This window comes from Chiloscyllium plagiosum, chromosome 16 (genome assembly GCF_004010195.1).
Source record: "Chiloscyllium plagiosum isolate BGI_BamShark_2017 chromosome 16, ASM401019v2, whole genome shotgun sequence".
Classification (NCBI taxonomy): domain Eukaryota; kingdom Metazoa; phylum Chordata; class Chondrichthyes; order Orectolobiformes; family Hemiscylliidae; genus Chiloscyllium; species Chiloscyllium plagiosum.
The window spans coordinates 53654611-53669179 of NC_057725.1; the positions used below are offsets into that span (position 1 = coordinate 53654611).

At 40.1% G+C, this 14569-nt stretch overlaps 1 protein-coding gene across 5 annotated transcripts in view; it reads left to right on the plus strand.

Annotated features, from left to right (window-relative positions):
* LOC122557922 (von Willebrand factor C and EGF domain-containing protein-like) overlaps nucleotides 1–14569 on the plus strand; it is a 326824-nt gene that overhangs the window by 264073 nt on the left and 48182 nt on the right. For all 5 annotated transcript variants that reach the window (XM_043706141.1, XM_043706142.1, XM_043706143.1 and 2 more), the window contains 5 exons: nucleotides 2765–2847; nucleotides 5522–5612; nucleotides 7337–7419; nucleotides 11010–11097; nucleotides 12435–12520. In XM_043706141.1, coding sequence (XP_043562076.1) covers nucleotides 2765–2847; nucleotides 5522–5612; nucleotides 7337–7419; nucleotides 11010–11097; nucleotides 12435–12520 — 431 coding nt within the window. The remainder of the gene's footprint in view (nucleotides 1–2764; nucleotides 2848–5521; nucleotides 5613–7336; nucleotides 7420–11009; nucleotides 11098–12434; nucleotides 12521–14569) is intronic.

Below are 14569 nucleotides of genomic sequence, written 5' to 3' on the forward strand. Positions count from 1 at the left end.
CCCTCCCACGCTGTGTGTGTGTGTCCCTCCCTCGCTGTGTGTGTGTGTGTCCCTCCCACCCCAGTCTGACCTATCACCCTCACCTTGACCTCTTTCCACCTATCACATTTCCGACGCCCCTCCCCCAAGTCCCTCCTCCCTACCTTTTATCTTAGCCTGCTGGACAAACTTTCCCCATTCCTGAAGAAGGGCTTATGCCCGAAACGTCGATTCTCCTGTTCCCTGGATGCTGCCTGACCTGCTGCGCTTTTCCAGCAACACATTTCCAATTTGGATGACATGTCAACCAAAAGACAAAGGTCATTTTATTTTGGAGAAAGAGTCTATGCATTACTCTTAAGAGGAAATTCATTATAATCAGTGAAAATGTTTTGTACTTTTGAATTTGTGTTAAAGACTTATGAAAACTTAAGAAGAATTAAATATGATTAGATTACTTACAGTGTGGAAATAGGCCCTTCGGCCCAACAAGTCCACTCTGACCCTCCAAAGACCAATCCACCCAGACCCATTCCCCTACATTTACCCCTACACCTAACACTACGGGCAATTTAGCACGGCCAGTTCACCTGACCTGCACATCTTTGGACTGTGGGAGGAAACCAGAGCATCCAGAGGAAACCCATGCAGACACGGGGAGAATGTGCAAACTCCATACAGACAGTTGCCCGAGGCAGGATTTGAGCCCAGGTCTCTGGCGCAGTAAGACAGCAGTGCTGACCACTGAGCCACCGTGCCGCCCACAAAGGGATTCTGCAGTTTATTTCCAAGATATATGGAAGGCTGAAGACATATTGGTGACAATGGACTCAAGTGGTCACTAAGCGGCTGTTACTCCCTTATCTTTATATAGATATGAGTGTTGACATATGGAAAGGTATTTAAGGAAAATATTCGAACATCAGAAATCAGTAGGTTGAAAGAATTGGTAAGATTGTTCAGTCTTCACAAAATAGAAACAACTAGAATATCTTTTATGGGCTTGTCAACTGTGTACAAAGAAAGAGAATTTGAGGAAGGCCGAGATCAGTAATGATCAGAATGGCTTATCACAGTTGACACAAGAGGTCAGGCTGGTTCAGAACTAACAATGGAGTTAATTCACTTCACCCAATAATTACCATGAGCTGAAAGATAGTAATTTACAATTACATCATATTTAAGCACCCAACTGATCGACTGAGAGCAGCTAAAAGGACAATTATATGTTGCAACAGATAGAATGTAATATTCACTCAGAGTTAGCAAAAGCACAACTTCACTGCATTCTCACATGGATGAGGGAGAGGATGAGATAATGGCCTAGTGGTATGATCATTAGACGATTATTCCAGAGACCTAGGTAATGTCCTGGGGACCTGGGTTCAGCTCCTGCCATGGCAGATGGTGGAATTCGAATTCAACATCAAATCTGGAATTAAGATCGTGAAATAATTGTTGGAAAAAATAATCTGGTTCACTAATGCCCTTTGCAGAATGGAAATGGCCAGCTTTGCCTGGTCTGGCCGACATGTGAATCCAGATGGAGTTGACTCCTAACTGCCATCTGGGCAATTGCAGATGGGCAATAAGTGGTGGCCTAGCCAGCAGTACCCTCATCCTGTGAATGAATAGAAAAATAATTATATTTTGCAACAGATAGAATGTAATGTTCATTCGCTGATTTAGTAACAGCACAAGTTCTCTGTACTCTCCCATGGATTATAAAAGGAAAAAAAAGTGAATGTTCAAAACTTATATTACAAACAATAATGCTGTATGGATGTTATGAAATGACCGTAAAGCATAGGTGCAAAAGTAAGCCATTTGGTCCATTGAGTCTACTCTGCCATTTAATGATAAATTGGCTGATCCGAGAATCTGCACCTCCACTTCCCTGTCTAGAACACAGATTCTAGCACAGTTTTTCTCTCTCTCATGCTCTCTGTCTGTCTGTCTCTCTCCCTGCCTCTCCTTCTTTCTGTTCTCTCTCCCTTCTGTGTCTCTCTCTCTCCCTTCTCTCTACCCTTCTCTCTCTCTCTTTCTCTCTCTCTCTTCTCTCTCTCCCTTCTCTCTCTGTGTCCCCATTTCTCTCTCCCTTCTTTGTCTGTCTGTCTCTTGCTCCCTTCGCTGTCTCTCTCTCTCTCTCTTTCCCTTCTCTGTCTCTGTGTTTGGCTATAGCATCAAATTTCAACCCTTACAGCCTTTCATGTAGGGTGACATTTCCATTAGAGTTTGCAATGGTCCAGGATGTGCAGGATTGACTGAGTTAGCAATTTTTTCGATATGAAGCCTGATTTATTTATATGCTGTCTTGTAATTGCTCATGTCTATCAAGACTTGAGGACACTGTCTGATACATATTTGGTTTTCCAGATCTTTGAAGTCTGTTTTAGCAGCCTTTTTAATAACTCTGTTTTGCCATTTCTTGTTAACACTGGCTTGCCCGTTCCCACCCCTCCCACTTCTTGCCTCAAAGAGATGATAAAACATTGGTAAAAGTCTGCCCACTGTGTGTCAATAAGAGATGTATTAGACTAAATGAGCAGGCTGCTGGAAACTCTAACCTACGTCAAAGGTATTACTTGAATTTGTAAGAAAAACTCATTGTAAGGCATCAAAATATTTCCTTTCCCTGTAGGAGGTGTTCTCTTGATCATCTCCCTCAGGAAATTATATGTGTCAAGTTGAATTCATTAGAATAAATTAACTACTTGGATGAATAGACATTACCTGTTTCATTTTTGAATGTACTGAGCAGAATCATTTTGCTTTGACTTCCTAGCCTGCCTTTACAATGGAAGTGTCCATACTCATAACAGCTCATGGGTTTCAGTGTCCCAGCCCTGTTTGACATGCTCCTGTCAGGTAAGAATTAGTGCTACAAGTTACAGATATCTAAATCCAAAGTCTCTCTAAATCTGTGATATATCAGCTAACTAAGTATCACTGCCCTCAACTCTATTTCTTATTCATAGATCAGTACATTTTTCCTTTATTGTCTGTTATCTAGTGACCTGGATGGAACTTTGTTTGTTGCTAATACAATAATATCACCATTAAGAAGCATACTCAGGTGCTGTGACATTGGTGAGATAACTTAAGAAAGACACAGCAATCCACTGATCATTTGAAAAGAACAGAAGTGAACAAAATTGTAGTGAGGAATAAACTTTCTGTAAAAGAGATTAATGCAAATGTGTTTCTGTTAGTTCAGAAAATCCTAGCTACCATATACAAGTCTCATTATTATCAAAAATAATGACATACAACAGAGAAGGGTTTTGACAGTTAGACCATGTAAATCTTGTTCTGAACAAAATAGTTGTTACTTTAAACGAGTTCCTTGGAATAACTGACGACAATTTGGACAGCATGCTCTGCTCATCATTTGGAACAGGGAGTTAGTTAGAGCAGAGGTTGGAAAATGGGAGGGATTATAGGCAACTTTCCACTATGTTTTTGGAACATCTAGCCTGTTCCAAATGGACAAGGCTGCTATCGTCAAACAACAGAATTCACAAGATACCAGGTTATAGTTCAACAGGTTTGTTTGAAATCGAAAGTTCAAATCGAAAGTTGAAATCGAAAGTTCATTATAGACAATAGTCAAGCTCTAATTTTATCTTTCCATCATGCACTGGGAGAAGACCATAAGAAATGAGAGCAAGAGTAGGACATTCAGCCCCTTGAGCCTACTCTGTCATTCAATAAGATTATGGATGATCCAACAGAAGACACATTGCGTGGCCAGCATCACGCTGCTCCTCAAGATATAGCCCTTCTCCTCAGTGACTGGGGTCCCCTTCCTCAAGAAATGCATTACCATCCATTCTGCACAATCAACTAGTCAGAAGCATGGATGTTAACATGTACTGATCTATTACCCACCCAGTGAAAAGAGGCAATCAGATCCCTCCTATTCCTTCCTCCACAATAGAAGTTATGTTTGTCATTTTCAGCTGATGGGCAGAGAACATTGCCTGAATGATCAAGGTCGAGCAGCTCTTTCAATGTAATACCTACTCTTTCCAAAGTCACATTTACATCATGTAACCAAGACATTATGTTACTCAATGTTACTTTTTTCAAATTTAAAATTTTCAAGAAACTTTTCACATCAGAGGGGGTGTAGTGAAAATCAAAAGGAATGATGTGAAGCGTAAACACAGAGAACCATACGGGGAGGCAATGGCCTAGTGGTATTGTCGCTAGACTCTTAATCCAGAAATTCCGCTAATGTTGAGGGGCATGGGTCATATAATTTGAATTCAATAAAAAGAATCTGGAATTCAGCGTCTAATAATGACCATGAAACCAGTTGAGTGTCGGGAAAAAACCATCTGGTTCACTGATGTCCTTTAGGGAGCGAAACTTATCTGATCTGGACTATGTGAAACTCGAGACCCATAACACTGTGATTATTAACTGCCCTCTGGGTTATTAGGGATGGACAATAAATACTGACCTAGTTAGCGATGGCCACCTTCTGTGAATGAATAAGGAATCTGGGGACATTAGAGAATCTCAATTTCTTCAATTTAGACACAGTAAGGTATATAAAATATCTTAAATAGAATGGATAAAATATGGGGAGTAGGATGTAGGGATGGGGGTGGGTGATGGTGTAAATCAGCATAGGGAAGAGAATAGTTTGGATCAGAGTGATGCTGGAAAAGCACAGTAGGCCAGGCAGCATCCAAGGAGCAGGCAAATCGACGTTTCAGGCAAAAGCCCTTCATCAGGAATAGAGGCAGGAAGCCTCCAGAGTGGAGAGATAAATGAGCGGGAGGTGGGGGGTGGGGGGTTGGGATAGGCTGGGGAGAAGGTAGCAAAGAGTATAATAGGTGAATGGGGTGGGGATGGAGGTGATAGGTCAGAGAGGAGGTTGGGGGACGGTAGCAATACCTCTGACCTATCACCTCCATCCCCACCCCCATTCACCTATTGTACTCTTTTGCTACCTTCTCCCAAGCCTCACCGCTCTCCCCCCTCCACCCCCATTTATCTCTCCACTCTGCAGGCTTCCTGCCTCTATTATTGAAGGGCTTTTGCCCGAAACGTCGATTTTCCTGCTCCTCGGGTGCTGCTTGACCTGCTGTGCTTTGATCAGCACCACTCTGATCTAAACTCTGGTTTCCAGCATCTGCAGTCCTCACTTTTGCCTAGGGAAGACAATAGGTAAAAACAATGACTGCAGATGCTGGAAACCAGATTCTGGATTAGTGGTGCTGGAAGAGCGCAGCAGTTCAGGCAGCATCCGAGGAGAAGTACTGCTGCTCGGATGCTGCCTGAACTGCTGCGTTCTTCCAGCACCACAAATCCAGAATAGGGAAGACGATAGACCAAGGAATTAATTAGGAAGTGAAAGAACCAATGAAAGTAAAAAACTCATGTGATCTAATTAGGATCAGATTTTTTTTCCTAAATTTTTAATAACTGTTTGGATTGTGTTATATTAGTTCTGATCACTATAATGTAAAGAAAGTGTGAATTTTTCCTTCATGATCTGAAATTATTCCCCATGCTCTTGACCTTTCAGGAAGGGCAGGTGTTTTGCCAACCTATTGTCTGTGAATCTTCTTGTAGCCATCAGGTCCGTGAGGAAGGACAGTGCTGCGGAACATGTGATAGTGAGTATTATATACTATTCCAAAGAAATCTCATTGGATTAATAAGATTCAACCAATACATTCAATGCAGTATTTACAGAAAGTAGACCATTTTACACTCATGTCAGAAATAATCTGGTAAGACGATGTAAGTCATTTTGTTGATGAATTTTCATGCTCCAGTGTCATTGAAATGGAAACCCTTTCATTTTACGTACCAGTGTCATTATCAAACAACCCCAGGTCAGTAGTAAGGCAAACTAAACTTAATGTGTCTAGCCACGTATTCCATGGTTTGATTTGGATAACAGATGAAACATTGCTAAATGTTGTGGCAAAATATCTTCATGGAAACTCCAGCAAAATTCTCTAAAGGACAAGCAGAGATTTTTCTCTGTTTCGAACGAAGGTGATTAAATTTGTTCCAGTGAGTGATTTGCTGTTAAGTTCTTGGGATGTGTGTGGGGGAAAGGCTGATGCTTATTCCCATTCCATGTCTGCCAGTTGATGTGATGGTGGTGGTTAGCCATTGTGGTGACAGTGTTCCTACTCAGCACAGGATGGAAAGTTCCAGAATTGGGACTTGATGAAGAAACGATGATTAGTGTCGAAGTCAAGGCAATGAGTAGTGTAACTTGGTAGGGATTTCGGATGTAGTGATGTTCCCACAATGCTATTTCTCTTACTATGCTCAGTTTTAGCAATTGCAACGGAGTGCTGAAGTAGATTTGAGAATTTTGAATCTTGTAGAACATGTAAACTGCAATCACAATGGATTTGAAGTGGATTTAAAATAGAAAAATTCCCTCCTCATAATTCCAAAGTGAATCTTGGCTAGAATGTTCTCCACCAAGCTAGGCCTCTTTGTTTGATCTGGTACATAGGATACAAATTATCCCAACTTGTTTGTTGCAGTGAATGGGAGACAAATGGTGGTTTATTAAGCACGGAAGTGCAATAGCCTGACCAATGTAGGAGCCCTTTGTGCATTAATTCCTACTATTGTGACTGATATCTCTAACCAGATTGATCCTGGAAACAGACTAAAATGGAGATTTCTCACATTGTCCCAGCAGGAAATCGGAACTCTGTGGATGATCAGTGATTTCCATCATTTGCGTACAAGATCACAATATCATCATTGAATCCCTACAATGTGGAAACAGGTCATTTGGCCCAACAAGTCCACACCAACCCTCCGAACCGCAATCCACCCAGACCCATTCCCTTACCCAATTATTCTACATTTACCCCTGACTAATGCATCTAACCTAGACATCCATGAAAACTATGACGTAATTTAGAACGGCCAGTTCATGTAACCTGCACATCTTTGGACTAGAGGAGCTCTAGTTGCTGACTCTTATGTTCTGCAACAGATTGTTTAACCCCATTTTGCTCTAATGTCAGTCTTATTACTTAATGCTGCTTAAATCCAGAACCTTCCTCTGTTATTTGACTTTTCTGAATTAATTGAAAAATTAAATAAATCTAGTAGATTTTGCTTGTGTAATTCGGTCTATTGGGATGGTCATCAGATGATGCAGCTTATTCAGAGATTACCCAGCCAACCCAAGGTCAGTTGAAATATCACTAACCCTAGAGTGGACATGTTTTTCTCAGGGTTGTGCTGAAATATATTGCTTTTATAACCAAAGCCTGATCCTTCCTATATATTTGGCTGATGATATGTGACATTATTTTTGTTCTACCATTCCAATGAACATTCTTTTTTGATATTTCAGAATGTCTCTATGAAGGCATGGTCGTGAACCATGAGGATGTATTCTCTCCCACCAGTGACAATTGTACCCTTTGTGTCTGTATTGTAAGTAGGATTTCCTTTTGTAATAGCCTGTAAGTATGTAACAATAGTGGCAATGTGCCTGACTAAGATTAGCAAATCCATATTAATAGGAACTGAGTGATGGCTTAAAGCACCACAGAGGCTCAAGAAGTTTTCTAGGTTTAGGACTACCTAGAGTATCTGGCTGTATTTGGAAGAGAGGCAAAGCATGAAAGTACTATTTCTCTAATGTCTTTTTACATTTGTTATACAGTTCAACGCATCTTAGTCAATTAATGGCCTTATACATTGTATGTAGATGGGTGTGGTAATCGAAATTCTAGATAGCAAGATCCCACCAAACACAAATGACCACTTAATTAATGTTTGGTAAATACAAAACACTATGGATGGCAAGAAAAATTGCATAGAAACAGAAAGTGTTGGTTATACTCAGCAGGTCTGGTGACATCGAGAAACATAGTTAAAGTTTCAGAATCCGTCTTTGGTATTGTTCGAGGGAACAATGCTGGCTAACATACCCAGAGGACTCCCTGCTATTCTTCAAATTTAGATTTATATTTTATTGTCACATGTACTCAAGTACAGAAGTACAGTGAAAAGTACATAATGTTGCCACACATGGCGCCATTTTAAGTACAAAAAGCTCAGGTACTAATTAGGAGGTAAAAGAACCAAAGTTTAAAAGTTAAGCATTACCTTCATAGAATAAGTAGAAAAATAAAGAAATAAGGTAACCATTAAAACCTTTCTTAAGATAAACTGGAAAAATAAAGATATAAAGTTAAAATTTCAATAATCTTTGATGAGTACGTATGTAACAGTATAAACAATACATAAAAAGCACTTTTCCCTATTCAATAAACGGCTAATAATGATCAGAGCTAAACCTTTTCATTAAGCTCACAAAGGATCTATTATTGCTCTGTAATTTGGTTCAATTGATTTGCCTGCTAAACTAACTCTTACGTTAGTGATTCCTTTTTCATTTACACCAACTACCTTCTGAGTTCTTGTACAGCAACTTGTACAAGCGTTGCATTTCAGCATGCATCTCTTTTGACCACACTTCCTTCATTCTACCTATATTTTTATGTCCAGCATTCAGTGTCTTTTGCATTATCACCAACTCTTTAATGTTTGAATCCCTGCATCTCCAGTACTTTGATGAACATCTTCCATTTAAACCATCAAATGGTCTCTCCCTGCAGCTCCAATCCTTCATTGTACCTGTCCCACAATGGTCAATTTTTCAATGGAATGCTAAGTCTTCAATCCCTCTGCATATCTTTTAGATTTTAGATTACTTACAGTGTGGAAACAGGCCCTTCGGCCCAACAAGTCCACACCGACCCGCCGAAGCGTAACCCACCCATTCCCCTACATTTACCCCTTTACCTAACACTACGGGCAATTTAGCATGGCCAATTCACCTGACCTGCACATCTTTGGACTGTGGGAGGAAACCGGAGCACCCGGAGGAAACCCACACAGACACTGGGAGAATGTGCAAACTCCACACAGTCAGTCGCCTGAGTCAGGAATTGATTCTGGGTCTCTGACGCTGTGAGGCAGCAGTGCTAACCACTGTGCCACCGTGCCATCTGTTTCCAGTCTTCCAGTGCATCTCTTCGTCCTTTGCTTCCTGCTGAATCTGACCTTTTTTGTTATCCTTCCCTCTCATACAGAGCAACCCTGAATAAATACCCTTTCTGAGAGTTAGTTTCCTCAAATTAAAATGTAAAATGCTAATTGTAGGTGAGTATGAAATTCATGTTAAAAAAAACACTTTAGCGCTGGCAGATTTCCAAGCTTGAGACAAAAGAAAATCTGCATATATAAGTGCTTTGATTTAAATTTATTTATAGGTAAAAACATTTCCTGTAGATACAGGGGTCAAAATAATTTCTTTATTGAGTGGTCTTCATGAGATGTTATTATTGAGGGCTACTTTTTGATTTTTGGGGCTATATTTTCATTCTCATTAACTCCTTTATTAGTTGATGCAGGAATAATAATTTATGTACCGTATATACTCTAGTAATAGTCAATCTCATGTAAAAGTCGACCCCCTATTTTTGGCCAATAACCTGGAATTTTTCAAATATCTCGTGTAAAAATTTATCCTAGTTCTTCACAGGTAACAGATCAACATTTATGAGTCAATGTGCCGGCTGTCATGTTCCGCTCCAGCCTGCCGGTTGTGCTGCTCCACTCCCGTCATCCAGTCCACTGGCTGGACTGCTCCACTCCGGGTTTCCAGAATTACCACAATTTGGTTTTTTTTGCCCTTTATTCATTTAGAGATCAATTGAGCTTCTGCTAATGATACGGTATGATTTTTGACGGGCATGAATTTCAGCCCCTCAAAAGTAGTATCCGTGTAATAGTCGACCCCATAAATTTAACCTTAAAAAGTAGTAAAAAAATTTGACTATTACTCGAGTATACAGTATACAGTGTACGGAATACCCGTATTTGTGTTGTTCTTTTTTAGAGTTTCTTCTTTAGATTGATAAACGAATATATTATTAAACCTTTTAAATTGGAATCTAAACATAAGAATATTTTTGTTAATTTATAATAAATAAATCTCCCATACTCCATATCTTTTTATGCATTTTCCAAAATGTGAAATGCATGCTTTACATTAAAAAAAATGCAACCTTAATGCTGATTTTACAGGTATCATTAGTTCAGTAACCAGGAAAAATGAGGATATGGCGCCAATCCAATCATTTGTGAGTGAGTTGACACTGAGCCTGGTGTCTATTCTGTCACTGACCCCCGCAAGCTGACACTCTGGCCTGGCTGTCATTGATACACTCTCTTCTGAATAGCCCATTGCTCCAGGCTGCTTTAACTCTGCTATACAGTGGCTCAAAGATCAACCAGATTAACTCCCTTAACTCATCGAATTATAGTTCCCTCCCTCCCACTCCTCAAATCTTAGGTTCTGTCTCTGGAAGAGCATCAAGATTATGAGAGAGGGTACTTGTGGGTGTGATGCTAGAGCAGCAATGTTAAACACAGCATGTAATTGGAGGAGAAGCTCTGCACAGCTTCTGCCTCTAATCTGTACAAAAATGACTTTTCTCATATAGGTTACAGACATGAGCAATTTTTTTGCATGCATTTTGGTGTTTTTCAAGATCGAATTAGCCCATTATTCTTAGTATTTTAAGCATTATGCAGATAGAAAATAATATTACGATTGAGCGATCGGGTTCCCAAATGTGATCCTTTCGTAATAGTACCACATAGATGCCTTAATTGAAAGAAGCAAGTTCACATTGCTGTGGTCTTTTTGGTGTTTGGTCACTTTTTAGCAACAGCAGAAGAGTCTCCTTCTTGCTTCACTTTTCCAACTGGTAATCTCAAGGTGGGTTTCTTTAAACATTGTCGAGGTAAAGTTAGGCAAGGGACCTCCTTGCAATTGTCCAACTCAGTTGCAAATCTACGTTTCAGCAGCCCAACATGTCATTGGGGTAGCTCAAAGAAATGTCAAGGACAATTTACACATAGCAAAATGCTTAATTTGAATCTTGACCTGTCTTTCGTAGCTTATGACTGGGGACACTATAACAGTCAATTCTCTTTATTTCTTCCAGTCTGGGAATGTGAAGTGCATCACTCCTGAATGCCCTCCAGTCACATGTGAGAAACCCATCCTCCTGGATTGTTGTCCTACTTGCCCAGGTTAGTATATCCTCTGGGAACAACTGTGCACCAGAGCTTCCAAAATTGATCTTGGATTGGTGCATTCAGAAGAATTTGTCTTCACTTCAAGAAGTTACATCTCTTTATATTTAGGCTATATAATTCCCCACAGAGAATTGGCTTAGTTGATAAAACCTCAAGCTGGCCAAACTCCAGCTATTCAGTTTCAGGGAATGTCATGTGATGCTGCTGCTCCTTTAACAAGGTTATGTTGTTTTTTTCAAAAGGGGTCGTAAAGGCAGGGGTTTCGATATGTCTGGACAAATCTACTTGAGACAGCTTTTATCTCTTTCTTTGAAAACACTTGTACAATGAAAGGGGAGTGGCTAGTTCTCCTAGTTCAGGTTCTGGTTTGGTTTTAGCAAGCAGTCAGTTTGGAGCTGACAGTTAAGGAAAACTGCTGGGAGAGGCAAAGGTTCCCGGATTAAACAGGGTTTTCTGGCAGACTCCCTCTCTCTCTGACATCACTCCTGTAAGACCCTGTGTTTGATTTTATCTTTTTTTTGCCAAGGGGCTGTTTATGGGGCTGTTGCAAGTATTTGGAACAGCATCAGTAAATTGTGATAGAGTCATTTGGGTTTTCAGATAAGATACGTTATTCAATATTCTGTTCTCTTTTGTTTGTGTGTAAACAAATCCTGTTTTTAAAACCTAGTGGTGGGGCCAGCTGCATTGCTCCTGCAATATCCACTCTACACCTGCTTAAAACAACTAACAAAGTTAGGGTCTGGGCAACCTTTTAAAAATGTTTTGCAGGGATATGGTCTTTAACAGTCAAAAACTATAAAGTGTTATATTTTCTCATAATGAACAATATCCACTTTGCCCTCTTCCTACCTTTAGTTGAGAACTGCTCCTATCAAGTCTGTGCTTAGAATTCTGATCATTATCTGTCTTTCCTTAAACATGCCAACAGTCTTCGCCATTACTATTGTTAGTGCTACTAGAATACATTCCAAATTCTTATTTTGTTGCAGATGTAAAGTTTCTCCTGAATTCCGTCCTGAATTTCTTCACTTCTCTTTTTTAACTAAGCAGCCGTATGTTCGAAGAGACCTTGTCTTTTGACACTTCAGTGTAACTTGATCTAGGGCAAGTCTTACAACATGTGTTACTCCGGGAACAATTTTAAAATAATGACCAAAATGTTGTGATTACTTGTAATTTTGATTCATGACATTGTTGCAAATACAGAATCTGTGCATGTGTTGTCTTTAACCTACAGAAAAATGAGACCCGAGTAAGTGTTAAAAAATGTCTGGTTAAATTAGTTAATGTCCCTCTGTAGTCATCGTTGTCATTTCTGTTTTCCTCAGCTGAGTGTATTGACCAAGGCATAGTATATCCCCATGGCACAGAATTCACAAGACCTGGTGTTGACTGCATCACTTGTGTATGTTTGGTAAGTTTTGAATGTCCTGAATGCTGAGTTATCTGGAGTTGCTAGGTCACACAGCAATATTCCAAAAATATCCAGTCTCCCAGCTGGAAAGCTCAAGCATTTCTAATGCTATCTCCATTTGATGTCTATTGGCAAAAGTATTTTTGAATAGCTTTATTCCTTCCTGTGCTGTAGTCAAGATGAGCTCAGTTGATTGCATGGTTGGTTTGTAATACAAAGTGATGTGAATTCACTTCCTGTGCTTCCTGTACTGTCTGAGGTCATCATGTAACACTCTATCTTCTCAAGCTCACCCCTCACCTGAGGTGGGTGACCCTCAGGTTAAATACACCACCAGCGCGCGCGCTCTCTCTCTCGCTCTCTCTTTCTCCCTCTCTCTCTTCCTTTCTGATGAGAGATGGGAGACTGTGGCCATTTTGTGTTTGGATTTGTGAGTTTCCTTAAGCTGCTGTTTTTGTAGTGAAGAAGTCTCTAAATATTGGTTCAGAAATAGCTACTGAATTGTATAGGTAATTAGAGCATTCAATGTTTTTGTGCATCCAGTTGGCTCCTACTCATGGTCGTTTCAAAGCAGTCTCAGAGAACACAGTGTTCTCAAGACATAAGTTACCAGCCTCAAGTCAAAATCCAGAGTGTTTAAATTATTGTGTTCATCTGATCCATTCTGGTCAGATGTACAAAGTATTTCTTAAATGTTGAGAGGTTAGAAAGTGTAGATATGTAAAGAGACTTGGGTGTCCTTGTCACTATCTACAGTCCTCACTATCTCCAATGCCCTTGTCAGTAAGTCATTGAAAGCTAACATATAGATGCAGCAAATTATTCAGAAGGCAAATGGAATGATAGCCTTTATTGCAAGAGGACTAAGTGCAGGAGTAGAGAAGCTTTGCTTCAATTATAGAGGAGCTTAGTTAAACTGCACCTGGAGTACTGTGTGCACTTTTAGTATCCTTATCTGAAGACACGTGTTATTGCCAGTGAGTGAGAGGGTGTGATAAAGATTCACCAATCTTGATCCTTGGATGACAGGACCTTGCTATGAAGGGTTATTAGGTAAATTGAGCCTGCAGTCCCTAGAATTTTGAAGAATGAGAAGTAAGCTCATTGAAACCTAAAAATACTTAGAGGGATAGGCAGGGTACAGTTACAACACGGGGTAAACCCCTCTGCTAATTTAAACTACCAACACAGATAAAGATTCACCCCTTCCTGTAATCTATTAAAATTCGAGAGGCAAAGAACTATCCCAAAAGTCACTATTTAAAGTAAAAATTGACAACTTTTTTAAAGTCTAACAGAGAATATTAACTAACAATTATTTATAACTCCTTTCTCTTAAACCTATCTTTTACCTCCCCCTCTACAATGCTAGTCCAATTTTAAAAAAATCCAGATTACAATTTACAGAAAAACAATCACGTTTCAAAACCAGTGAGCTTTGCCAAGTTTAATCTGTAGATTTTCTCTCCAGGTCAGTTTTGATGATTCTTTCTGTGCAATCTCCTTCTCCAGACAGGTACCTCTCAGAGAGCTCTTACAAGCAGCCTACATCTGTTGGTCTTTTGGCAGTTCTCTTTGTCACTCTGGCTAACTGTTCAAAGTGTCTGATATTTATAGCCCAAAACATCGGGTCGTTCCATTGGTTCAAACTTGATTGGGGTTTGGTATCCTGGGGCATAATTTAAACTAGTTGACTGAATTTGAACTTGTTTTTGTCTTATGGCAATCCAGCTACTCTAGCTCTTTCAACCAAATGTTACATTGTTAACATGTTCCGGACTCTCTGCTTCTCTAAGACCTTGCTAGCTTTTCAACTCTAAGTTACAGTACACCTTCATAACAGGAGAAAGTGAGGACTGCAGATGCTGGAGATCAGAGCTTAAAAATGTGTTGCTGGAAAAGCGCAGCAGGTCAGGCAGCATCAAAGGAGAAGGAGAATCAACGTTTCAGGCATAAGCCCTTCTTCAGGAATGAGGAGGGTGTGCCAAGCAGGCTAAGATAAAAGGTAGGGAGGAGGGACTTGGGGGAGGGGCGTTGGGAATGCGATAG